Source organism: Mugil cephalus, chromosome 7, assembly GCF_022458985.1.
Source record: "Mugil cephalus isolate CIBA_MC_2020 chromosome 7, CIBA_Mcephalus_1.1, whole genome shotgun sequence".
NCBI lineage: Eukaryota > Metazoa > Chordata > Actinopteri > Mugiliformes > Mugilidae > Mugil > Mugil cephalus.
In genome coordinates this window covers 19,680,592-19,707,025 of record NC_061776.1, presented here as the reverse complement: position 1 = coordinate 19,707,025, position 26,434 = coordinate 19,680,592, and the positions used below count along the sequence as shown (strand labels likewise).

At 43.1% G+C, this 26,434-nt stretch overlaps 1 protein-coding gene across 7 annotated transcripts in view; it reads left to right on the top strand.

The window, feature by feature from the left end:
- The window catches only part of pde4ca (phosphodiesterase 4C, cAMP-specific a), a 49,008-nt gene that overhangs the window by 2,472 nt on the left and 20,102 nt on the right, over window positions 1–26,434 (top strand). Inside the window, exon 1 of one of the 7 annotated variants that reach the window (XM_047589076.1) lies at window positions 3,690–4,743. The exons of 2 other annotated variants lie outside the window; for them this stretch is intronic. In XM_047589076.1, coding sequence (XP_047445032.1) covers window positions 4,481–4,743 — 263 coding nt within the window. In that variant the 5' untranslated portion in view covers window positions 3,690–4,480. Of the gene's footprint in view, window positions 1–3,689; window positions 4,744–7,166; window positions 9,615–17,817; window positions 19,984–26,434 lie in introns of those variants that run through there. 4 more of the 7 variants (XM_047589078.1, XM_047589081.1, XM_047589079.1 and 1 more) reach the window with 4 other exon arrangements.

The window sequence follows — 26,434 nt, the reverse complement described above, 5'->3', positions numbered from 1 at the left end:
AATAACCAACCTATGTGACTTCAGCGTGTTCGACTCTTGTGAGTCAACGCACATCAATACATAATAAACAAAATAACTATTCAGTCCCTTTTTCCAACTTCCTCTGTAAATATTCATGAGTATTCAGCTGGATTCATTTTCTTGTTATCCAACTGCTTGATTTAGGTACAAATCTGCTTCTCGAGCATATGATTCAGCAAAGTGTCCTGCTCAAGGCACCGCTCTCTGCTCTGTCACACTGCTGAACAATTAACACTATAAAAGATCAGACAAACAGGGCCCTCATGATTATGTCCACAACAACATTCAAGCTGCAGTTCCAAATATATCTTTTTGCCTTTCTAGACTGTGTGTACTCGTTACCTTTCTCTTTTCAAGTGTTGAAGAAATGCAGACTGACTTGTTTGATTACATACGCAGCTGTAGTGGAGGTCAGAGGTGCCCGATCAGGCTTTATGATAAAAACACAACTACATTTGGATATATTAATCTGTAATAAAAATAGGAAGAGATTTATATTTATATCAATACGTAGTGCGTGTCAGTGCTTTTTTGTCAACGTGTGCGTCAAACACATTAGTGCATTCAATGTGCCAGGGCCAAAGGGATGGAAAATAATGTACTGTGATGATTAAGTTTTATTTATTTCATGCATGTTTATACATTAGCAGGTATAAAGCAACGCAGCTATAGCCAAGACGACTGTGATGTTGAATGGCTAAAAAGTTTCATTGTATTCCTACGTTGGGAAGAGGGCCATGTGCTCTTCTGTTTACAAGTTAGTAGTGCAGTTTTGATAGGGTGCCAGAGAAATTGTTTATGGAGAAGCATTAAAGGCACAGGATGTTTAAACTTGGCAATGCCGAGTTGAAAAATTTTATCAAATTTTTAACTTAAAATACAGGTTGTAGGAATCAAGGCGTAATAATGGCAGAAATTAGTCTTTGTGCGTGTTTGTGTGTAATCACTTTAAACTATAATTTACTGGTTCACCAGAATACAATGAGTTCTTCAGGTCAGAGCCTGAATGTCTGGCTGGTTTTAGTGTCCGTCGTACGTTTTCCTAAAATGTTTGTGTGATGTGGAGAGCAGTATTTAATCAGTTGCATTCTTCAGCCTCACCACTAGGTGTCACTGAATCTTACATGCAGGTCCTTTAAAGTTGGAGACCAGGGGGACATTCCCTTACACTTCGTAATATGTCTGAGAAGATTCTTAGTCATCCAGGTGTCACTGTGTAGCCCCACAAAAGACTGAAAAGGTAAAGACATTTTTGCCACGCAACTTAAGTAGCTTCTAGTCGAGAGACTGGTGGGGAGTTTGGGTTTAAATAGGAACATCCGTAGGTGCTGCTCATCAGAATCTCGTATGACTAGTGTCGGTTAAAAACCAGATAGATGTTTTTTTTTTTTTTTTTAATATGGAACTTTGGTAACAATGTTGGTTTGCTTGTTTGTTGGAACTAGAAGTATCAAAATGGTCTATGGTGGAGAAACGATGGAACCTAAGAAAAGTTTCTGATGCCGCAGATAATGAAGAAACCCATTCAGAGGAAGGATTACAGTTGCAGTACTTCTATTACTTTCTTTTAGTAATGAACTCTATGTAAATATTGCCTAATCTCTCTAGAATGAAGACAAGATAAGTGTAGCTAAAAGATGTACACATAGCAGTTTGACCACATACAGCTTTGAAGCAATACAAACTATTAGGCAATGTTCTTACATGGTTGAATTGAGGAATACAGTGTTGATAGTGTGTTCCTGTGGCGTGCTGTTCCATACTTATACAGAAGAACTACTTTTTCGTAATTCTCCTTTGCAAAATTGACACTTTTACACATCTGTGTGGAATCCAGCTCTCGTAAACCCAGATGTTTCTTACTCCGTACGTTTTCTGTGAATGGTTTACACATTAGTCTGGCGTGAGCCTTTACGCAGGTGTCTGACTCGCACACGTCTTGCTGGGATTGCTCCCCAGATTTGCGATCAGAGAACAGCTGTGGTTTAAAAACCTGGAATTATGACGTCCCTCATGGAGGACAAGGGCTGGGAGCATACTTCACCCACACCAGATGGGAAGTCCACATGGACTAGTCGGAGCCAGTGAGTCAGTGTGATGTTGTGTGCGAGCCCTTGTTTGTTCTCTCTGTCTGTTTTGCTGTTGATCGAACCTAGTGGAAAATCTCAGATGTATTAAAGACGTCACTAAATGTGAATAGGGCTTCCCAGAGGAGTGTGGGGACATAGTCCCTCGTCAGTCATCAGAGAAGCAGTCTCATGGATATCTCAGCGTCCTTTAGACCAAAGCCCTGACCACGAGCCACTTTTCAAAACATATGAACACACATTAGGTTGTCATTAGTGCTGCTAGAGAGGGGTACTTGCCAATAAGAAAGGTGGAGAATTATCACACTGTTGTTTTAAGAGTAACCCACTTGACACAGCATTAGTGATCTCGTTCCTTGAAAAGTGAAACATTGTGTAACATATCAGTGGATGCTATCTCACAGTGGCAAACCACTAGAACTGTGCCCTGATGAACTTGAGCATCCCTACTTCAGGACCTGTAGGAGTTCCACTACAGATAATGCTCTGTCCTGGCCTCCCTGAATCTAACCGGGGACTGGGCAGCCTTCACCTCTGCCTCTGGCGTCCACATGACTGGAAACATGATGAGCTTCAGGGCTGGGACTGGTTTGGGTGCAGGATTATCTTCAGATGAGATGCAGCTAAGAAAGAGGGTAGCTTAACTGCCTGGGAATTGGAGCTATGTAAAATAAAAGTCTTAAAGATTTTAAAATAGATCAAACTGCTTCATACTTGGCTTTTAAGTTACAAGGTGAAGATACATGGAATAACATTTGTATTCATTTAGAAATGTTTTTGTAACCTTTTATATCTATATATATTCACTAGCTAGCTGGCTAACTATAGTGCTGGACAAGTAGCGCACAGAGACTGAACTACAGCAGAGCAACAGGCTCAAAGAAGTTAAAGCACTTAGAGGTGACATTTCCCTCTGTGTGCTTATTGCTGCACTTACAATTACAGAAAGACACTAAGGACAGATTTAATGTCAATTATTATGACTATTAAAGACACTCAAAAGAGAATAAGATACATATTAGATGCGTTGAACTGCTCAATCCATTAACTGTTGACACCTGTCCAGTTTCGTGTAAGGGATGAGTCACGAAAGAAAGAACAAAGTAAACAAGTATTTGAGTCTACAATAACAAGTTTACATTTGTATGACAGCTAATTTCTGTGCTGGAGCCACGGGTACACAATCTGCAACAAGCTTTTCAACCGTGTTACGTCGTTTCCGACTCCCACAACCAGCTGTTAGTCATAGGTTTAGTCCTGTGTCAGATGTTCCAGCTCCCTAGGTTATTGCAGTTACTGCAGACAGCACCGGTGTTCAGCTGTGTGTCCTTGATCACAGGAGGAACTTTTCTCACTCTGGTGATAAATAAAGAGACTGGGCTCGGGGTGAAGATGATGTTGCCTCTGGTCACAGATAGAGAGCGCCATCGTGACAGCACCCATGCTCTCTATAGCTTTTATCTACCTCCGCTTTTTATAGTCAGAGGCCCTTCATGTGACTTTTCCTGGTGTGCTCAGAGCATGTGAAAGGCAAAGAAGCTGCCTCTGAGGAAATAGGCGTCTTCACAACAAACAGCACCTCAGGGACAGGAGGGAAAAGCCTGAATATGCAAAGCTGGACTGAGTGTAAAAAAGGTGAAAGCTGCAGTTGGAGTTGGAGAGAGGAAGGTGAGCTGGAGGGCTGAGCCAGACGGCAGCCTAATGTTTATATGTCGGAGGAACTTGGAGAGGAAGTAATTATGCAGCACAGTTTGAAGTTGATGAACAATATGTTCCTTAAGATTACGAGTGAGGGAAGGGGGGAGGCAGAGGGTTGGAAAGAGGGAGAGAGAAGCAGAAGGAGGTGATCTGTCATGCTTCCCCTCCCTGTAAATCAGACGTCCATATTTAGTTGGAAAGAGGGAAGGCCTAGCAGTAATGTAAACAAAGCCTGGGGGAGGGATGGAGGCAGGGAGAGTACATCAACGCTAATGTTTGAGTCTATTGCTCTGCCCGGCAGTCAACATGGTTTTCAGGAAGAGACAAGACAGACAAGAGCGAAGATGATCTGATGACTTTAAGTGAAGGCTGCAAGTCTCACAGAAGAGCTGTTGTTTGATGCTTTTGGGATTGTAAAGCAGTTTATTTGAGAGCATTACAGGTTTTTGGAGCTACCATGAGCAAGCCTTGGTTTTGCTTAAATACAAAAAAGCACGGACTGGACTTGAGGCACTAGCAGCACCTGGAGTTGGAAAATCCAGACACACAACCACGTGACAAAAAAAAAAAAAGTGTTTAAACCAGAGAGAAGCTGATAAAAGGCCTCCTCACTTGCCAGAGGCAGAGCGAGCGAAGGGATCATCTACCTGTCCGCTGACCGGCATCTGTTCATCATGAGCGACTTGTGCACCGAGAGCTCAGAGGAAGAGCAGTCTGAAGTCGATGAGACGCCCCAGGAACAGATGTGGACCCGGCTGCCGTTGATCCAGCTCTTGCCCAGGTCCAAAAGCGGTTCAGCGGCAGGATCCCCGAAGGTCTCACCCAGGGACTCCCCGCGTGGATCTCCTCGCAACTCCCCGCTGCTCTTCAGAAAGCTTATGATGAACCGCAGCATCAACCTCCAGAGGCGTCGCTTCACCCTGGCCCACACGCCCAGGTAGAGTCTGTAGCTCAGGGCCAAGATGGTCCATCACCAGAGCTCTGAGCTTCATTGATCGCACCAAATTACTCTCATCCAGGCATCTCGCTTTTGCACTTGTGCTGTGAAGGATGAAAAGTTCAGATGGAGGTAACGTTGGTATTGGATTAGCTGCAAAACCACCTAAGTGTGTTAACTAAAAAGATTTTCCCATTATTTTATATGCAAACATATTGCCAAATGCTCAATATTTTTAAGATAATGTTAGACCTCATGACGAACTCGCAAACCTCCAGTGGGTTTGTTATGTAGTATCACGAGTATTGGTATTTCCACTGCATACATTAATACCTCCAGCTCTTCACAGATTTCTTCAGCTATTAACCGGCAGCTGTCTATTGTCACTTTTTCTCTCGGTCGTCTTTTTCTTGCCTGTGTTTGTAGTGCTTTAATGTTTCCACTGATCTGTAGAAGATGGTTCTCAAGGCTCAAAATTACTCCACTTAGCTGCAGATGTTGATGTATTTTGGGTGTATTTTGGGTGTATTTTTGTGCAGGTAACAGTCTTCGACACAACAAGAACGAATGCCCGTAAGCCTATGTTAAGAAATAGATATTAACCACAAGATGCACATTTCAGTCATGTGCATTGTGCACTAGCAAAATAAAATGAGCCGCTTTTGTTGTGAGGAAATTTAGTCAACTTATACTGCGATAGTGTGAGAGTTCTCCTATAAATGACTGAGCAGGATTGGGCCTTCTTTTTCTTCATTTTTGACTTTTATGTATTCAAGTTAATTTACAGGGTACTTCTAGTAACTACAAGTCTATTTTTTACTAAATTGGTTTTCTAAACCCGTAGTCATTTGTAGTGCCTAATGCCCTACAGGCTTTGTCTACCTTTTGTTTTCCAACTGAGTGGCATCATCTCAGTAAACACAGCTAAGCGTTATCCCTTCTGTCACCAGATCTGCAGTTTGTTGTTCCACTTACTTGCTAAGTAGTGGTCTGTCAGCAGCGATATATATTCTTTTTCAATAGACGCAGGGCAATGATACGCACCTGGACATTTCCTGCTGTGCCTCAAACACTTTAAATGTTCTCATCCGTTATAGTGGCCATGACTTGTTTGTAAAGCAGTTTTGTTATCAGCCTGCTGTGCTCTGATGCCTGTTGATAGCTTCACTTTTATGGGCCAATATTGCATCATACCTGGCTTATGATGCCAATGCAAATTTACCTTTACTTGGTTAACAATGTTAAGACAAGAGTCGTGTGTTCAAATAAAATATGTTTGGCATTCGGTCCTTGAGAAAAAAAAAATAATTAAAAAAGTCCATTATTTGTTCGCTGTTCCCTGTAGATGTTTTCAAAAAGAAGAACCTGTTGTGGAAAACTGCACTGTCAGCAGCACTGTAAAACCAATTCTTATGTACACGCCTCCTATTACTTCGGCTGTGTTTCCCGTCACCATATACAAACGCAGATGTTGACGCTATGCAAATTTCAGCTGTTATAAGGTTTGGCTCTGTTCTTGCAGATATGTAAGGATCACACCCCCCTCGGTGAAATAAAATCTCAAGCTCTAGCTAGGTAAGGTAAAACCTTGCCTTACTTTTATTGGCAAGAGCTGAGTATTAAACATTCCTAAAGAAGCCAGTGTCTTGTAGAAACCCTGAAAAGTGTTTACAAGTCCATTCACCGTTATAAACACGTAGCGTTTAATGGTCTTGGATCTCTTTTCCTGGGTTTACTGTAACCCTTCAGCCAAACTGTTTCATTAATTTCAGTGTGTCTGCTGAAAATCTAAATATTAGAGGGCAAGAGTCCAGTTAAGGGGATTTCAAAGTTCAATCTGGAAAGTCAGATCCTTGCAGGAGAGCATAGATATTCAACATGTCAGCTTTTATATTACACAGCTCTGAGGTCAGGCCATTGAGGAAGTTTCCCTCTGCAGGGTATGTGCAGTGTCCCATAATGTCAGAGAGGAAATAAATGGATGGAGATGAGTTATTGCAGGATGACTGGCAAGAAGGAGGAATTAAACAAACCGGGGGTCCAGCGGAAAATAAATGTCGCAGGCAGCTCAAATATAGAACATAGCCGCAAAGTTATTTTCACTAAGTGTCTAAGTTGATTAAGCCCCTTTTTCCACTCCAGAGACACCACGTCAAATGGATATTTTGGTGAAAAAAACGTTAAATCAAAATTGTTTTTGCAAGCCAGCTCAGGCATGAGTGTCAGATTTGATAAAAAACAGCGAAGGCTGGCCGAGAAGCTGATAAAACACATGCTTCGTTTTCACTTTATTGAAAATGAATGATACTCCTGGACTCTCTTAAAATAATTTGAATATTGTGTAGAACTCCTATGTAGAAAATCACATGTTGCCCGGCTACATCGTTGGTGAACTAAATTCATGTGGTGCGCGCCCGGAGCAGTAACCTCAGATCAGCAGTTCTATTGCCACACAAGTTACTTATGTTATAGGTTACGTTCATGACCGTTTCACATCCTGTGTGAGGACTAACATACGCTTCTCCTGTCCTCCACTAGAGGCTGCTATGATGTGAAATCAACACAGGAAGCGTTTCTGTTTCTGTGACGGGTCAGAGCAGAGGAAAGGCACTCTCTGTGGGGACTCAAATATTTTGGGAAGATTAAAAATGGTTTAAGGGGTTATCGTGGCCTGATCCTGCTGAAGAATACTGCCACTGGATCAGTGAATTTAGACGTGTTTTGTTTTATTTTGCCCTTCCTACCTTTGACGGAAATGGCAGAAATGAGGATTACAAAGAGTAATCCCAGGGAAGGTTTGACAGCAATGTTTGTTTAATTTGTCAACCCAAAATAATTCATCTGTGAGGGTCCCGTGAGATTACAAGTTTCCATCAAATAATACGACATGCATTTTCCGGTCACACAGATAAACAGCGTTACGTAAACTTTTACACGCCATGCAAAGATTCCTCTGATAAAGCGGAAAGCAGGTGTATTGGTGATGCTGCTATTTAGGGAGGTCGACTGGGCCGCCACCGCTGTCTGTCTACTGCTGGGACAAGTCAAAAGGTTGTTTCACAGCAGGTTCCACACGGACCACTGAGCTTCATGGATATCACGTAATATCCCCAAGCATGTGGTAACAGCTCCATCGACAAATTAGAAATAAAAAAAAATTCTTTTTCATGTTTGGTGGTGCCAGTTATTTGTTTGTGGCACCACGGAGGATGTTGCGTGAATCCGATGGATTACACCGTGACATGAGGGCAGAACTCGATATTTAAGAAGAGAAATTGAGTCAGTTTTAAAAAGCGCGCACATACAATATTGAAATATTGACTGATGAGCACATTATTGTCGCTGGAGGCACGGAGGCAGGTCGGTTTACACGAAAAAGAAGCGCGCTACCAGAAAAAAAGCAGCTTGTGCGTATACTTCTCTAATGTGGCGCGGTGTAACTACTTCTCTTTGTTCTCTTTCTACCACCCTTACCAATAGTTCACTTTCTCATGCGATGGCCGTCGTTCCCTGCGCTCTCTCTTTCTCTCCGCCGCTCTCTCAACCGCCCGGCACCCCACCCCTTCTCTCTCCCTCCACAATCTCTCTCTCTCTCACTCTCTCTGTCTCTCACTCTCAGGGGAGATAGTGTTGTTGTTTGTTGTTTTAAGCCCGAGTTTGGTCCCACCACTCTCAGGAGAGACGAGAAGAGAGAGCAGAAGTCTGTTATGGCCCACTGACAGGGACTACATGGGACGTCCCACTCCAGGGAGCATCTGATGGGATTGTAACACTCTTTCCAGCTCATTTTTTCCCACTAAGGTTGACTCGGCTCAGTCTTTTGGTGCTGTAGCACAGAGGCAAACCTGTGTGCAAACGGACATCTTTGAGGCCTGATTTTTAAAGGCAGAAAATACCTGGCGGCGCGCGGTCGAGGAATTCAGCTTTGTCAGTTTGCATTTGGAAGAATTCGAGCTCGCCGGTTCCCATTTAGGAGTACGGAGAGAGGGGGAAAGAGAAAAAAAAAAATACCCAAGAGAAGCGTTTATCTTGGCACGTCCGTGGTGAGCTGAAAGGAGAACGAGTGAGGAATTAGTCCCAGATGAGCACTGAGAGCTGACACCATCCTCAATTTCACTTAACGTGATCGGCCTCATATTTCCTCTGTCAGTGAGAATATGCTAACTCACTCTATGACAGGTCTTTAACAGCCAAGACTCTTTGCCTTTTTAGGCTGTTTACACCCGTACACACACACACACAGATACACACACACACACTAATCTGAACCTGTGTTATTTCTATTTTTCCACCAAAAAAAAAAAAAAAGAAAGAAATGGACATATCTTCCAAACTGCCTGGACTAAAAACTGAAGCGCAAATTGAATTTGCAGTTTAAGGCTCTTTGGTTCATTGATTCTGCACTGGAATGGAAGTGAACCACATCTACTTATGAAGTTTTATCTAATAAACACCGAAGGACGCTCAGCAGCCCCGGCTCTACTTTCGCTCTTGCTCCAGGTGCAGCTCATGAGGCTCTTGCTTTTTGCTGTTTTGCATCTTAATGCTGTTTTGCATTTGTCATCCTTGGGTCTGGTTTTCCTGTAACATCCCGTCGCAGGAACCTGTCTCCTGGCGCCATAACTTACCACAGACAGCGTGCAGAAACTCGGACAGCTTCTCTTTGTGATACGTGAGAACATGGGGGTTTTGTCCACGGCGCAGAAGTTCACTTTCTTTCTCCTTCGCTGCCCGAAGGCACTTTTTGTTACGGTTCTCTGAACTCAGCCTCGACCGCTTTCGAAACCTGCCGATAAGATGATGAACAAAGACTCCCGCTTCTCGAGGAAGACGCACGGCAACTTCTCCACCCGCAGGCACTCGTGTATCGGGTACGTATCTGGTTGTGTGTCCGGAGTGTTCTCGTCTTGATTAGCGGCAGCAGAAGAACACGTGTTTGCAGATGTGAGGGAGTTATTGGCGAGCTGATTTCGCTTGCCTCTGTACCTTTTAGAGGGCGTGAAATGCAATTGATGGGGAACTGTTTGTCCCGGTGTTTAGGTGATGCATCTGTTGTTCGTGTTTTGTGGCCGTGATGTTTAAAATTCCAGTCGGAGAATATGATTTAGATTATTTAAAATAAATATAAAAATAATTATAATAACAATCTGCATCCCAATTCAAACAAATACCTTATTAATAAAACACACAGTCCGCACCTAATGTGGACGACCAGCACAAGTGACTGGAAGTGTGCCGGGCTGAGGCCGGTGGGTGTTGCTGTCGGGGTGCTGTGGCCTTGGGTGGCATTGTGGATCAATCCGCTGATGTCCCTCTTGGGGTTTATGGATGCGAGCCAAGCTGCGTAGTCTGTGCTCTGCAAAGTATGATCATCATGTGGTCCAGAACACTGTTTGTGTTTCATAAGAGGGCCGATGAAACGTCGGCATGCTCTGGAAAATGTACACGAGAGCGGCAGGTGCTGTAGGTGTTTCTTTTCGTTTTGTTTTAGGGAACAAAACGGGGAAGGGGATAAAACAAGATGAACCGACTTCCAAGCGGTGAATCACTCTGGCATGGTCCGCTGTCTTCACGCCGATCGGGCCGAGCCGATTGGCGTAATCATAGTTGTAATATGATACAACTGTGCAATCACCAGCTTGGAGTCGGGAAACAAAAACACAAAATCTGCCACAGTGGTCATGAGATCCTCGCACGGAACATAAGTTTTTGCACACATTAAAAACAGAGACTCAATACATGAAATGCACACGTATAGTTATACACAGGAACCTGGGGGGGCCTGTATGACTTAATTCGTATTGTGAAGGGCTTTCCCACTAATTGAGATAAATCAGTAAAATGAGCTCTTAATGCCACACAGACCCGTGAAGAATAACCTTCTTCTTCTTCTTCTTCTTCTTCTCCTTCTTCTTCTTCTTCTTCTTCTTCTTCTTCTTCTCCTCCCTCGCACCCAAAAGGGAAAAAAAAAAAAAAAAAATCTGACTTGTTTCAAGATTTTTTTTCACTGTAATGTGTGGTGTGGCAAACTATTCTGAACTCTGGGCATAAGGCATGTGCCTCGCGAGTGTCATCCGAACTCCTCCAGCCGTGAGCCTGTTTGGATCATATGAGGAGATCAAAGCAGGAGATTTTAGACCACAGCCAGAAATACCAAAGTGCAAAAGGGAACAGAACAAGCCTCTATTCTCTTATTACCTGATTACATGGAGCTTCCTGGATGGAAAATAAAAAAAAAAAGAAATTAAAAAATAAAATAAAACTCAGGACTGAAGTGGGGCCACTGTTTCAGATCTGAGTTTCAGATCAAAGGAGAGCGCTGTAAAGATAATGCTTCATTTATTGCGTGATAGCACTGATGGAGCATTGTGACTGTAGTAGTAGTATTTATATCAGCTTCGGCAGGAGTTAAAAATTTTTTTTGGAAAAGTATTTCCCCTGGCTTCATGCTACACAAACACACACACACACACACAGCCTGAGACAAGGCAGTCTTTGTCATCTGAATGTTTCCATCACAATAGCGACAGCTCTTATCCCCACTTGTGCTAGCAGTACCAGGACACTATTCATTCTACCCTGCACCCCCCTCCCTCCACTCATTGTGACGCTCTCAGCAAAAACAGAAACACTTCTTTTTTTCTTTTTTTTTATGGCTTCCCTGGCAGCGTGATACATTTAAACAACGCCGTGCCCTCAGACGCTATCGTGAAAAGATAGTTGAGTGTCAGTTTGAGAAAATACCATTTAACTTAAGAGGAGAGTGAGCGCGAGAGAGAGAGAGAGAGAGAGAGAGGGACAACGCGACGACTGGAGGAAGAGATAATTGAGACAAACGTGGGGGAAAGGCTCAGATGAGAGGGTGTTGAAGAAGAGATACGGGGCACCGGGGCCGAGATAGCGCTGCTTTTAGCACCGAGATAATGAGGAGAGGTGCGGGGTTGGACAGAAAACAGAGGGGCATTCTGGGCACAGGCACACAAGAGAGGCGGAAAGTGATTGTGACCGACGCAAAAATTGTGAAAAAACAAAGAAAGTGTCAAGTGAGGCCGCCCGACTAAAGGGCAACAGTGTCAATGTCAGAGGTCCTAATATAGCTTCCTGTGCCCCTCCACCTCCCCCCCAAAAAACACACACACAGATTAGTCAATAGGGCCTGTGTGAGGCTGTGGCAGGCGGGCTGCTGTGTGCGTCACTGCTGTACTCCATATTTTCAGCATGACTGATTTCCCCAATCGCCTCCAGAGCCTCATCGATTCTTGAGCAGCAGCAGCAGCAGCAGCAGCCTGGGACAGCGCTAACGCAGCTGAAATTTCAAACAAGCAGCTCCACTGTGTTCAACGTCAGCCACGATGTGAGAGCGCGTAAAAGGCGCCTTTTCTTCATCCCAACGCACAGAGAGACTATAGCGGCAAATGACGGCACCTCTACGTCCTGAACAGGGTGGTCACAGTAAATCTCTAAAGGGATGTTTAGTTCAAATGAAACTGAAGTGTTGACGAAAGTGTACATTTAAAAATGCCGTCTCTTATGTTTCCGACCTGAGTTGAGGATGTGTAGGTCTGTAGCTGCATCGGGACGAATGCGCGACAGCCACTAGAGGGGGAAACCGACTAAGTTATGCTCAGATGCCATTAGAGTGCAGTGACCTCCTGCAGACCGAGCAGGATCTGCGGCTGGTGATGGTTCAGTAGATTGTAATGATTTTATGCTCTCGTCTTGTTTCACTAATTAGACGTTTATTTCCTTGTTGTAGTGTAAGATTATGTGTTTGAAATTATGTAGTCAGGTTGTCAGAGATTACATTTACATTATTACGTGTGACAGAATTAACAAATATTTTCCCTAATTTGTATCTTAAAGACACGAAAGCTTACACAGTACTATAACTTTCTTTCCATTTCTCCTCATCGGCCAGATATTGTCCTTTCTTTCGCCACATTCCAGTTCCTGCTACTTCTGTGTGAGCTGCATATACGGCGCCTTCTAACTCATCTGTCCACTCGAATTTTCCTTCGTCTTTCTTCGTTCTTCTCATTTTGCAGGTTTTAGGATAGAGGGCGTTTTATATTGCTGCTAAACTAATCCGAGAGACATTTTTTTTTTGTTTTTTTTTATTGCCTCTGACCCAAAGCCATCTGTCTCCAGCCCCCTATTACCTTCTTTGGGATGAAGTGGTGAGAACTAATGGATGGATGGATGTTTTTTTCGTCATTCATTTTTACAGTTGTATTAAGTGTCTTGTAAAATAACAAATGGGTACATAAAATCCCTTTCGGGTGTATATATGTAATTTTTCATTGCGTGACGGCAGGATTTAGACTTTTAGATGTGTGGGGCGTTTATATCCTAGTTTAATTTATGCTTACGATTCAGATTTATGCTTTTTTTTCTGTGGCTCATTTCTCCTACAGACACATGCTGAATGAGTGGCCTCATTTAACATGTGCTTTGTGCGCCCGTCCATGACTCTGTACGTATATGAGCATTTGGCTTACACATGTGTTCCCTTTCTGGGTTCTCTCTGTGTGCGTATGGCCGCGACTGTGTGCGTTTGCATGTGTGCGTACAAGTCTGTCATCCACCCAGTCCCTAACTCAGTCTAGCCCCAAACCAGGTCGTCATGCTAGCAGATGGCAGCCTAATGAATCATGAGACGACACACTAGCCTTTACTACAGTACACGGTGTAACATGACGTCGGCATCACAGAGACTCCGAGAGTTAAATATAGGCCACAAGCACCTGGTGCTGCTCCTTTGATACATATACATACTGTCAGATGGGATACGTGAGGGGTTCTACTATAAGGAGTAATTAGCTGTATCATTTGGTTATGTTTTCTCTGTTGTTATCAACACCTCACACCAACAGTTGCTGGGTGGATTTAAAGTATTTCTAATGGAGATGTTGTATATTCCCTTGTCACACTTGTTGCTGTTTGAGTTAGAAAAGGGTCTGTTTTTTCCTTTTAAAGGAACCTGCCATTTATGTGAATAATTCTCCTTGGAGATCCTGAAATGTGCCACACTGAAGTGTATGTTAGTGAGTGTTTGCGTATCCGTCTGCAACTGTTTTACTAGACTACACCAATAATGGCATAAGTCTGTAATTTGTAACTCTCTTGTAAGCATGGCGCTTCTTTTGTTAGGAGAAATGTGGTTTCTTCAACATGCCTTCAACTCACACTTAATATTAACAATAGTTATTTAATATTTTAATGAGATTTAAAAATCTATTTCTGCTCATACAGCTACCTCCTCAAATAGTAGACCGTAGGTCTTTAACAGGGGGTCCGTGACCCCTAGGGGATCCGCAGAGGTACTGCAGGGGGGTCGCAAAATCTTTGGTTGATTATACATTTTTATATATATATATATATATATATATTCCCCACACAAATTTAAAAATTAATATTTGAACCTGTGTATTATTTGATAAGCTTAATATTGAATGCCAAATTATAATATTAATAATGTATATATATATATATATATTTATATATATATATATATATATATATGAATAGCACTAGGAATGTTTAATATAGAACACATATAGGAGGTAGGGGGTCCCTACTTAGTCTCCCCATCAGTTTGTGGTCCTTGGCCTGAGAAACGTTGAAGACCCCTGTATTTGACCATTACACTTTGAAGTTTATGTGCAGTAGCGGAGAAATTTCCAGATGTGGCATTGTTTTGGACTGCAGACAGGTTTGGTGTATATTGAGCATTTGTTGACCCACGTGAGAACATTTTATTATGTGGTTTTCCGAAAATGTCTCCGGATAACGTCAATATTTAATTTTCTCGTGTTGTCTGGCATTAAGATCGGAAACATAATATCTTGACAACAAGATGGTGGGAATTAACGAGTGTCAGCTAGTGTTACAAACAAACCACAAAGAGACAGTTTATTCACTGTCAGCCAACCACTGTGACGGACAGCGCATCAGGATGACTTCAAAACAGCTTGTTACCCAGGAATGCTAACCATGCCTTCATGTAGCCAGCACATGATGTCATGAGGCCCCTTTGCAAAATAATGGACTATTAAACCCACAACTGAGGGGTCAGCCGCAATTTATTATTCTTCCTTGTCTTATTAGTTTTTCAGATTACCTTGTGGCATCGTTATCGTCCAGCACTCCGGAGCGCGACTGTCTTAAGGCGATACGCGATGACACTGAGCAGAACCAAACATTTAACGTCTGTCTCCTTTCAAACATCCTCTCTCTTCCACCACGATGACGCAGACACACTGTGAAATCCTCTGGTATCCTGCCAAACAATGAGTGTGTGTGTGTCAGTGCATGTCCACGCTTTATAACAAAGAATAACCCTCTTGAACTGTGTTTTTTAAGCGCTTACAATTCTTCTAACCGCACATAAAAACCGTTTTCGTGTCACGAAAAGTGTCAAAAGTGCAGGCTCCTGTCAAGATTAATTCAAAACGCTCCCTCATCCGTGTCTGGACTCTGTTCATCTCGCTGGGGATAATTTCATCCATTTTATGAAGCCAAAGTCAGATTGCATGTTGATATTTGTACAGCGAGGATTTAAAACAGATAAGTGAACACAATGCGAGGAAACTAAACAAACTCACAGCAGACTGCACAGTGAAAGCATTTTGTCTTTCAGGTTTGACTGTCTTTGTCAAGTGATGATACACCTGATCATGATGTTGTTCCCTCAAAATCATTCCCGCTGAACCGAAATGACTACTATTTTAAATTACCAAAGTCGTGTGATTGCATTCATATACAGTTACTGTTCCTAATCCAGTGTGCAGAAAGGCATAATATACAGCAGTACTGTACGTCTGTTCAGTTTGTGGTCGTGATTGACCTTTTTTTTGTGGTTACCTCTTCTAATTTCCTTGAATAGACACAAAAAAAACTTTTTTATTATTGTACAGGATTATGTTAAATGCTTTGGCAGAGCGAGCAGCGCAATTATAATTAGTCTGTATGTTCCAACCTAAGTAAAGTTTAAAAATGTAACCATACCATATGAAAAAATCTTTTTTACATGCAGTCATGAGAGTTTTTATTTGTGCAGTGTCTAATTCGACAGGTTGTCTTGTGATTCATTTCGAACTCACTGACGTCTAGAAAGAGATCTGGCTATTAAAGACCTGCAGCCTATTGAGCCTATACTCTATTACTGCTTTCTTTCCATTCTCACCTATTGTCTCTCTCCCTAACGTTTGTGAAATCCATGGTGATGAGGCGCTGCTATTGATTGATTTGCCAATCTAATTGAACCACATCATTCTGCAGAATGTAGCTCCGAGTCCATTTATGGAAAAGTGTTTTGTGTGGAACTACTAGCTGGATAGCGATTGACTATTCGTCAAGCCCTGCTATGCCTGTCAAGCTTTCCATTCCCGCAGGTCACATAACAGTGAAGGCGGCGGCACATTTTCTGCTCAAAATGGTTGCACTTTAAAATAATGACTTTTTCGTTTTAGGCAATGGAGACAGAGTCAGACAAAACATGTTCTGATTCGTAGCCAGCAATTATGCTAAACTGAAAGTTGATTCCAGATGCTACGAAGTGCGTTATCACATTATGCATGAAGTGGTGGAAAACGCTGTTATTGGTGACTTTTTAATTTGTCCCAGTTACTTGTTTTAACATGAGAATCTGGTAATAGTGTAGATTGTAAAAGGAGACTTTGAAAGTTATTCTAATTGTACTCTAATTTTACTGAAAAGATAACAAATGTCAAGCCTTTGATTTCACATCAGCATGTGAGCTGACTTGAATCATACATTTTCACGTTTAATGTTACATTACTGGGGACAAGCTGATAAATTTAGAAAGCATAGTGCTGCCTTGGCTAGCATTGGATCGGGTGGCTCAAGTGTAAAAATTCAATGGAGGGTGTGCATTGATGTCACTGCCGCCTGGGTTAACGCCCCCCTGGGTGACAAAAACATGGTGAAATGTAGCAGTAAACACAACGAGACCGGGGAAAATGTGGATTATCAGATCAAACTAAGTGCAATTAAGGGCAATACAATACTGTAGCATCTGACTGGACGTTAAAAGGATGACGAGGAGTGATCATAAATATTCGGTTTATTGTTATTTTATTGTTGGAACTGAAATAGTTACTGTCGGCCGTAACTACGTCAAAACAACAGCATCCACAAACTTATCTGACAGCCCTCCAGAACGTAACTTGAGAAGTAACTGAAGGCATGACTTCATCAAGAAATGCAGCATGAATCAATATTACCTGACACTTAATGTGAACCACAACACCAGGTTTCTGTGCCTGGATTCCAGTTGTTTCTTAGTAATGCAACGATCCATTTACTTCTCTTTTCTTTGGCAGTCGGGAGCCTGTAACAATATATCTCCGACTGCTTTTCAAATCTGTTGCTTCAGTCAGTCGCAAAACAGCTCTTCACTTTTTTTTATTATTCATTTTACGGTTTAGACACTATTAAAGCCTATGATTCAAACTAATGTGGCTCAATTTTCACGTTTTCCCACTCAGTGGCCGTAACGTCCTCTTGCTGTGACGTCACGTGCGTACCCTCTATACCGTGAGGAGCGCGTCAGAGCTGCTAACGCTAGCATAAATTCTAATGGTGTGTTCACACAACAAGAAAAGGCAGCGATACAAAGCTACAAACTGACATCCTACACTTGCTGCTGCATGACAGACATTACGTGCTACAGATTAAAGCCGTCTGCCACCGGTCATCTCTCCAACTTTGACTCGCTCACAGTGGAGCCGGTCACGCTTGGGCGTTGTGTTACGTTGTTTGTGGTGTTGTGAACATTGCATGACAGCTTCCACACATAGGGATCTAGGACACGGTGTATATTCTTGTTGTTTTTTTATGTAATCTGGTAGTTGTCCTCATTGACTTTGGAAGTAGCTCAGGTAACAGTTAGCTGGATATAACGACTGACTTAGTCCTGTGCCCCTGTGTTCTTGTTTATTTTATAAAAGTATCTAACGCTGGCATACTGCAGGCCCTCCAAGTGTTTCTACAATTAATTTATTCAAATGCTTTTGAATGTTTATGTGCTGCATGTATGCTTTATCCAGGTGCATGTGTGAATTAATCTTGTTCCTTCTGCTGCTGCTTTCTCCTTCTCCCTTCTCATTCCCTTCTTTTTCCGTCTCTCTCTGTCGGTGCAGATAAGTGGAAGGATCCCCCCATATGAACGGAGTTATGCTCAAGGTTTTTTTTTTTGAAGGGGAGTTTTTCCTTGCCAGCTTGGCCTTGCAGTAACATTTGAAGTGTTATTCACGCCATATAAATAAAATTCAATTGAATATGCTAACAACTGAAGCTGAGCAAATGAACACGGCCTCAGATTAAATGCTTTAGTCGATATTCTTTCGGTCACGTCTGCATTGACGAAAGTCTTATCTTGAGTTACCTATGGCTGGATAGTCGACTGCTTTGGGGAAAGGCTTAAAAAGATTTTTAAAACTGGTATTCAACACTGAATATGATTTCAAAGTCACGACCACTCCCCTACTTCCAACTCAAAGGTGCATTTTGTCAGACGTCTTAATGAAATCTTTCGAAGCTCTCTTCGTTTCGGCCTGAAAAATCATCATCCAGACTTTATCTGTCTCTAGACTCATGGCGCCCGTCTCATTTGCCTGATCCTTTGTCAAATATGTCCGTTTAAGTCTTCTTAAGAAACACGCAGAAGGTCGCACAGCTATGGTTTCGTGTTTACTTTCCACATTTCTGGTCTTCAAAAATACACTGCCCCTGGCCATGGGTGACCTTCATGCTCGCACCTAAGCCATGTGCGTGAGTGCATTATGTATACAAGTAGGTGTGTGTGTGTGTGTGTGTGCCTGCGTGTGTGTGTGTTCGTGTTCTTCGTTCTCAGCAAGCTGTGTCCCAAGAGCTACTTAGTGTAATACCTTATCATACTCATCCTGTCATCAATCTCTTTACCGAAGACAGACAAGAGCTATCCGCGGACGCACACACTCACAGACATGTGAACACGCACTCCATCTGGAAAGGATAATGGTGCTGTGCCCAAAAAGAGAGTGCGGTCTTGTGAGTGTGTCAGGATTTTGTGTGAGAGACAGGGAGGGAGCAAAGGAAGGGGTTAAAGTGGCTAAAACATTTGGGGAGGGCAGGAACCAGGCTGGCTCTGATCCCACCCCTTTTCTCAGCTCTGACCTCACTCTGAAACTTGTTCCTCTTGGTGCGCGCACGCGCGCGCACACACTTGCCGAGCCACATGCCTGCACACGCGCACGCGCTTGGTTACGCTGACACACACACACACAAACAAACACACACACACTCTCGAATAGCTTCTGATCTGAGAAGCTATAGAGATCTGTGCACATGCTGTGGGGCTCTCAGAGAAGAAAACCCCCAAAAATAAAAAAAATAAATAAAAAAAAAGACGCGCACATGCAGAGGACAGGGCTGCGGTGACAGGCTGGAGCAGGAGAGCAAGTCTCTCCAGGGACAGGAAAAGGTCTCTGTTTGCTCTGTGATTAAAGGTGTAGCAGCCACAAGGGATAGGAGGAAGCCGAGAGAGAGAGAGAGAAACAGAAGAAGAGTGAGAGGGAGGGAGAGGGAGAGAGTAGACTGACAGAAAGGAAGAGGGGGGAAGAGGGCAACGGTGCCGCGCCGCATTTAGACCCGGAGCAAAGACGAGATGTGCACGGGGGACCGATTAATGGAGCTCTGCTGAGACTGATGAAAAGCCTTTTCTGCACCCTGCAAGGGAGACAGACAGGCAGCTGGGAGAGAGCAGCTCTGAGGAATTTCGGGTGCTCGGGACGGAGGACGCTCCACTTTTATTCACATCACCCAGACAGAAAAAGCAACAGCCTTCGAGCATCGAGCCAGTCGTCCTGGATCCGCTCTGGAGCCGCCGGTCCTAGAGCTGGTGTCCACTCCTGCCAGAGGTAATGAGAACTCCTGGAAAGCCGTGGAGAGCCGGACAGCCCAACAGAGCGAGACAGACGAGGAAGCGGGCCGGACTGTGCAGGGATGAGAGTGGCCCCAAGCTGAGGAGAACCAGCAAGAGAGGGAGAGCCGCGGAGCCGCAGAGAAGAGGAGGGTGAGGACGAGTTAAAGAGAGTAGGGCTAAAGAAAGATGAGTGTGCCGACGAACTGTGGGTTCTGTTACTCTGTGGAGCGGAGTATCACTGTGCGGAGTGGGAACATATGGGGATCGCCGTGTGCTGTCAACAGGCCTATTGACATCACACAGAAGCGCAGGCGGTAATTAAGAGCAATCTCATTCACTCTCACTCAGTCCCTTTGTCTTCCTTTTCTGCTTCATGTCTCCTTTTATCTCTTTAACACAGACGCACAGACGTATGTGTCACTGCAAAATTATACCGTGCCCCATACAAATTTAGAAGCATGCTTCGGTCGGTGTAGAAAACAAGCATGTTTTATAGCCGTCATTATCTGACATCTCTAGACTGCGCAGAGTTCACCAGCTGCTGTATTTATAGAAACCTTCTTTTGCCCTTATCAGTCGTTTTTATCTTCATCAGCATTTCCCCCCGATGTTTTTTGAACCTTATTTCCTGTTGATCACTTGTAAAGTCTGGTCTTTTGTCAGACTCAGTGACTTTCCATGGTTTATTTTTTTTAATCATCCTGAATACAGTGCTATTCTGAAGAGACCACATAAAAGACAGTAGTGTCTTTTGGGTCGTTTGTATTACACGATTCTGTTGAGTGAGTTGAGAAATTAGTTGACCGGCTATACCAGAGTGTATTAAATGTGACATAGAAATGCAGGCCGTTCAGTGTCTGTAGTAGACAAGTAGCATGTTGAAGTAATACGTGGTACATTTGTTTTCTGCACTAAAAACAAACATCTACTAACTTTCCGTTTGACTGATTGCTCTCCTTGCTCTCTTCTGATTGTTGGTGCAATAACAAAGTCTGTTACATCTTAACAGGCGCTTTACGACTTTTTCCCGTCCCAGTCAGTCAGGACACGTGAAAGCGTAAACACACACACACACACACACACATCCTCCATATCCTGAGAAAATTCTGCTTTCTCACTGCATGATGCACCAGCTTTTTCTCATTACACCATATACAGTGCGTCCTACATGAAGCGGTCGTGCTACTGTCCTTTACTCAAATATTGCGGCAGGAAAAGGCCCCTATATGTCCTGCGGCTTCACTCATAATCTCCAGTGCCAGCAGGGAGGCTGCGAGGGAGGGCTCTGAGATAAAGCTGTGTTTACATTGCAGTCCCCTGTCCTGCTTCTCAGACGGGATCTCTGTTTATCAGATGTAATGCAGAACATTTGTGAGCGAGGATTTGAAAATCCGTCTCTCATTTTAATTTCTCTCAAGACACAGAAAAATGCGATCGACGTTTGCTGGTAAACGAGCAAAAATCTCCTCGGCGGCCAAAAGACGTTACATGATAAGGCTGAAGCGCGGTAATGTCAGACAATCCCTCATCACACCGATGCTCCGATTACTTCCACCGTGAATCCAGAAAGCCGTCCAGGAATTCTGTGCCCCGCTCAATCGCAGCTTTACGAGCGTCGTTGATGAGTTAACGTGCCCGGGCGAGGGCGAGTCTCAGGCCGGGAGGCAGTGAGCGGGGACCTTTAATCAGGCTGAGTTATTGATCTTTGAGGCTACTCTGGTAGTGCTGACGGAAGAGCTGCTGGAGCCAAACTCTCCACCACCATTTTATTTTTCAGTGTTTTTTGATGGTGCTGGTGAGTCCAAGGAGACTTTGGGAATCTATTGATGTGACTTATTCAGCAAGAAAGCACATCAGTTTAATTAAATACTAACCTTTTATTTTTACTTTCATAGTTTTTCTCTCTTGTCCTTGTCCCAGGCATCGGAAATCCACACAAAGTAGACATCCGGGGAGCCAGTGTAGCCCTGAGCTCTTACTGTATATAAAACACGCTCAGAGTGCAGCCTCATTCCAAGAAAAAGACGAATCTGTACGAGGAAAAAAGGACATAAATCTGCAGATTTTGACATGCACCAAGCTCTGTCTCGCGTCCCTTCATTTACGAAGCACTGTTTTCCATCAGCGCAAAGCCCCATTATCTCGAGTTAACCACAGAAGACAACAGCCAGCTCGAAGTGGGCCTTTTCCTTAGATGTATATGTGCTGAGGCTGTGCATGTTTTTACATGTCTGTGAGCGCAGCTGCTACATTTGCTCTTAATGCATGCCATATTGTTTTTGTTTTTTTATTTCTGGATTAGTGGTGACAGTTTATTTTACTGCAGGGAAGTTATTGGTTTCTCCTTTCAGCTTTGGTCTGTGAAGGTAACACCTGCTTTACCTAAAAAAAGCCAGATAAATTCCCGGGACTGGAGGGCTTATTGACTCTAAGGTTTGAGCCCTTCGATTTAAATTTTATGAACTTCAAAGTGGCTCTTAAAGCAGCCTGCGAGGCACGTTCAGCGTGACTATATTCGTCAGGTCAGAACAGCATGAACTTGGATGGGGACGTACCAATACCAGCACCATGAGGGATATCAGGTTTGATTTTGTGCTCAAGTAATTGTCCTCGTAAAACTTCTCCTACGCTGTTCACCACGTGCCGTTTATAGCGACGTCATGTTCACCTCAGGTTTGGTGTAGGTGGTAAAAAAAGCGGAAAAGCAGACTTTATGCTCTGCGCTGTTAATTGGCGAATGAAAATGCATTTAAGTAGCGCAAGCAGTTTAGGTTCAAAATACTTTAAGCCCCCCCAAAAAAGAAGAGCTGAAGGAGTGGAGCTAACACTACCACTGAGATTATAGCTGCCACCATTTTTAATGGATTTGCTCCCATATTCAGTAGCATTTGCAAAAGTTAAAACATGCATGTTAGCAGTCAACACAGGATATGCTAACATGCCGAGCCTGCTGTGCATCGGCAGGTTGGCACTGTCATTGTGAATTGACATTTTGCATGTTACCACGTCGACAGGATCTTGTTCTTGCAATTTCTCTCATTCTCTCAAAACAACACACACACACACACACACACACACACACACACATACACACATGCATCGGTAGACAGAAAAAATAAATTGTAATTCTTGGTCACAATTGAAGCTATTGTCCTCAAAGATATTCGCAGAGTAATCACTAAGATGTACGGTGATGTGAGATTGGAAATTAAATGCTGCTCACTTATCCCCATTAGTTTTACGTCCGCTCTGTTTACACAGGCTATTGATTTACTTTCCCTCAGCCCTGTCTGCAGCTGGCCAAGCTCACAGTGAAGTGGCACTGGCGTGGAGCGTAACGCAGTCATGACAGCGAGAGTGGAAACATTCTAAAGATTATTTCTATATTAACCAATGATGGCAAATACAAGTGCGGGCTTTGTTGGGTGTTGTTTGCGAGTGAGTGTGATTTATGCGCGGAGTAATTTAATATGGACGTAAAGTCTCACAAAGCCGACGGTTTTGGCTGGTTGCGTGTGAGTGAGGTAGAGCCGAGCTTTCGGAAGAGCATTTCTTAGAAACCCGATACTGCCGCTGTCAGTTCAACCTGGGAGAGGAGAAATCTTCATCTGCCTAATTTATCAGAAGTGTGAATGCTGGAGCCTTTCTGATGCTCGACATGCCAGCACCTGTCAAGGAGCTCGTTCTTTTCTCTTTTTTTCTTGTTACTGATTGGTTTACGTGCATAAACTCTTATTTTTGGGTAAGACACGCAACTCTTGTGCCAGAGGTCAGTTACTGTCTGAATTTGTCAGGTCAGTGTGGTCATGATAAATTAGCGTAAGCTTTCAGTCACGGTGCTCATTTGCAGGAAGGATTAAGTTTTAATGTACCATTCACAGAGCATAACTCTCTCAGGTCCTGGCAAAGTCAAACAGGTTTCTCAGCCAAAAAGCATTTTGTCGTAATAAATGTGTCTGAAAGTGTTTCCAAAGCATTTGTGAAATCATCTCTGGCTTCTAATGATGGTCTGGCCCACAGGGAGCGACGGCCCTTCATTTATCTGTGTCACAGATAGGAGTAAGAGGCCCACCAGTGTTGCGAGGCAGGCCTCACACACGGAGACACACACACGCGCTCGTTCATCTCCTCTCACTGGTAGTCGCGCATTAACATATGGTGCAAACACTTTTTAACACAGCCCCTGGTGTTAGGTGGCTGACGCTTGGCTGCGCGACAGACGATTTGAATAGAATCCTCTCCCCCAAAAGTCCCATAACTTTACTATTCAGTGATGAGCTTTCCAGACATGACCAAACAAGAATAATTTTTCACTAGTGTGACAGAGTAGTTGTATGCCTGCGTGTGTGTTTATGTGTCCATGTGAGCTGTTCAGAGCTGCCGTGGCTACAGAAATGGCTTTATGTTCACTTTATGTCCGCAGACGTACTGCGAAATCATTGGTTGATTAGACATTTTTATATATTTTTTAAATTTTCACCCCAAATTTAAATTTCTTTGAATACACATTAACATGAATCCAACATATTTTAGTAAATGGATAAGGGATAGCTCATTTTGCATTGAATGCAAAAAAGTAAAATAAATTACAAATTAAATTACAATAATTAGTTTATTTATAAATAGCACAGGGCCAAGTTTAATATAGAACGCATATAGTAGGAAGGGGGTTCCTACTTAATCTCTCCATCAGTTTATGGGTTTTATAAAGAATATACAAGCATTTGAATACATGCGTAACAGTAATGCATCGCCTTTTAGTTAAATTAAACTCCACATTTTAGTTTATGTGCTTTCACATTGATTTTGAACTTATTTGGTAAAATCTCTGTCTGAAAAAAAGCTAAACAGTTATACCCCGTGTGTGTGAATCAAGCAGCAAAGATAAAGTTTAAAACAGTTTTTTGCTGGACCATTGCCTACCCAACAAAAGCCTAAGCAGGCCAACAATGTACAAGGAACAAATCCAGAAACACAAGGACCAGGATGAAAATAAGAACCATGTGCTGGAAAGTAAAGGCACATGGCACAGAAAGACAATCTGGGAGAACTGGGGGTGTATAGTGCAGTAGTGCGTATAGTGCAGGGTTGTTTGCTGCGGCTGCAGGTGAGACGCAAGAAAGATCAGGGGAATCAGCTGGTTTGAAGATCACAAGGAGCTTGGCTCATAGAGCACAAGAAACAGACCGAACGAATGAGTGAATGAAAGAAAACCCAAGCAACACTACAACAGTTTGATGCACCTATGAAACAAAGCTGTGATAGTCATGGTGAAGTAGATGGACAGAATATAGACAGAGGACTTGGACACAGTATTGCTCCACTTGAAGCTCCTAATCCTGGAATAAATGTCGTATTTTCTAAAATGGTTTTAAGTCAGTTAAACAGACAAATCAATATTTTGTTTAAAACGAGGAAGCAGAGTGAAGGTCACTTATGACAGTAACTTCATTAGAAATCAAAATGAATCTTTCTGAATACATAATCTCAGAACCTTACCTCCAAGTGGAAGATTTTAGCATTGTCATCAATTTCATTTTACAGTTGTTTAACAAAGGTTGTGTAGTGTTTAATTGGTTTGACCTATGAGATATACTGTGTACTTTCATTCTGATACCTTGGTGACTGACCACTGATGTGTCCAACCCTCGTTGAGTAGCGTTCAGTCACCTTGAAGAACACGTCCATGATGTGCTTTCACTCCGTCAGTCAGTCATATAACGATGTCGCCTTCACTAATAACACCTGAACACGTTACATCATTTTCATAGACATACTGTATATAGCTTGAACTTTTCTGAACCTTCTCTTTTCGCATCTTCAGGCACACCACTAATTTCCTAATTTCAATTCTGCTCACACTTCGCCGCCCTTGACAACAACACAAACGAAGACGAAAACACAAAGTGGAGTCCTTGGTGTGTGTTTGTGTGAATGTGTGTGCTGTCAAAAAGATGACTCACTTTATAAATATCCCCTTGTCTCCTGCAGTAGTTCTCAGAAACTCACTCTTTGTCCTTTAAACTGAGTTAAAAGTGCTTCGAGTTTTTGCGAAGACACATTTATTACAGATATAGTATATGTCTTACCCTCGGTACACTTCCAAATTAAACAATGGTGTGCAGTGTAACAGAGTACAGTATGTACAGCGTGTAGGATATCCTCGGCTGTCCTAACTGTCCACGTATTATTTGTTCAGTTTGTCTTCCTGCCAACGAGGTTAATTTTTAAAGTTCACATAGGGGAAGACAAACAGCGATGTCTGGGCCGAAGGAATGCGGCGAAAGATTGGTCCAACTCAGACGGAACAGACACAGAAAAATGCGAGACTTTCTCAACAATTTGATTGCGCTAAAATCGTTGGGATTTTTGGAGCTGATAGAGGTTATGAAAGGTAAACCCAAACTGTAGACTTTTCAGGTAAGAGAGAAAAACACTGCCATCGACTTTAATATTATCAGGCGTTCCTCTTGCTTCAGTGGTGTAGCGGCCCTCGATCTCCCTGATCGTGACTCTGTACCTCCGGTCTGTTCGTACTGTATCGGTTGTGATTGACAGCGAGTCGGTCGTCAGCAGCCACATTCACACTTAACCGTGCCAGAGGTCAGCATCCAAAATTGCAGGCGTCGTGACGGCGTTGTATTGTTTTCCAAAGGAAAGACCTGAGGAAGAGGGCTGAATTGTGGGACAGCGATTACAGCCATCAGAGGAACACTTAGAGTCCGAGACAGTGGGGTTTTCTCCTGGAGGCCAAGGGAAGCGACG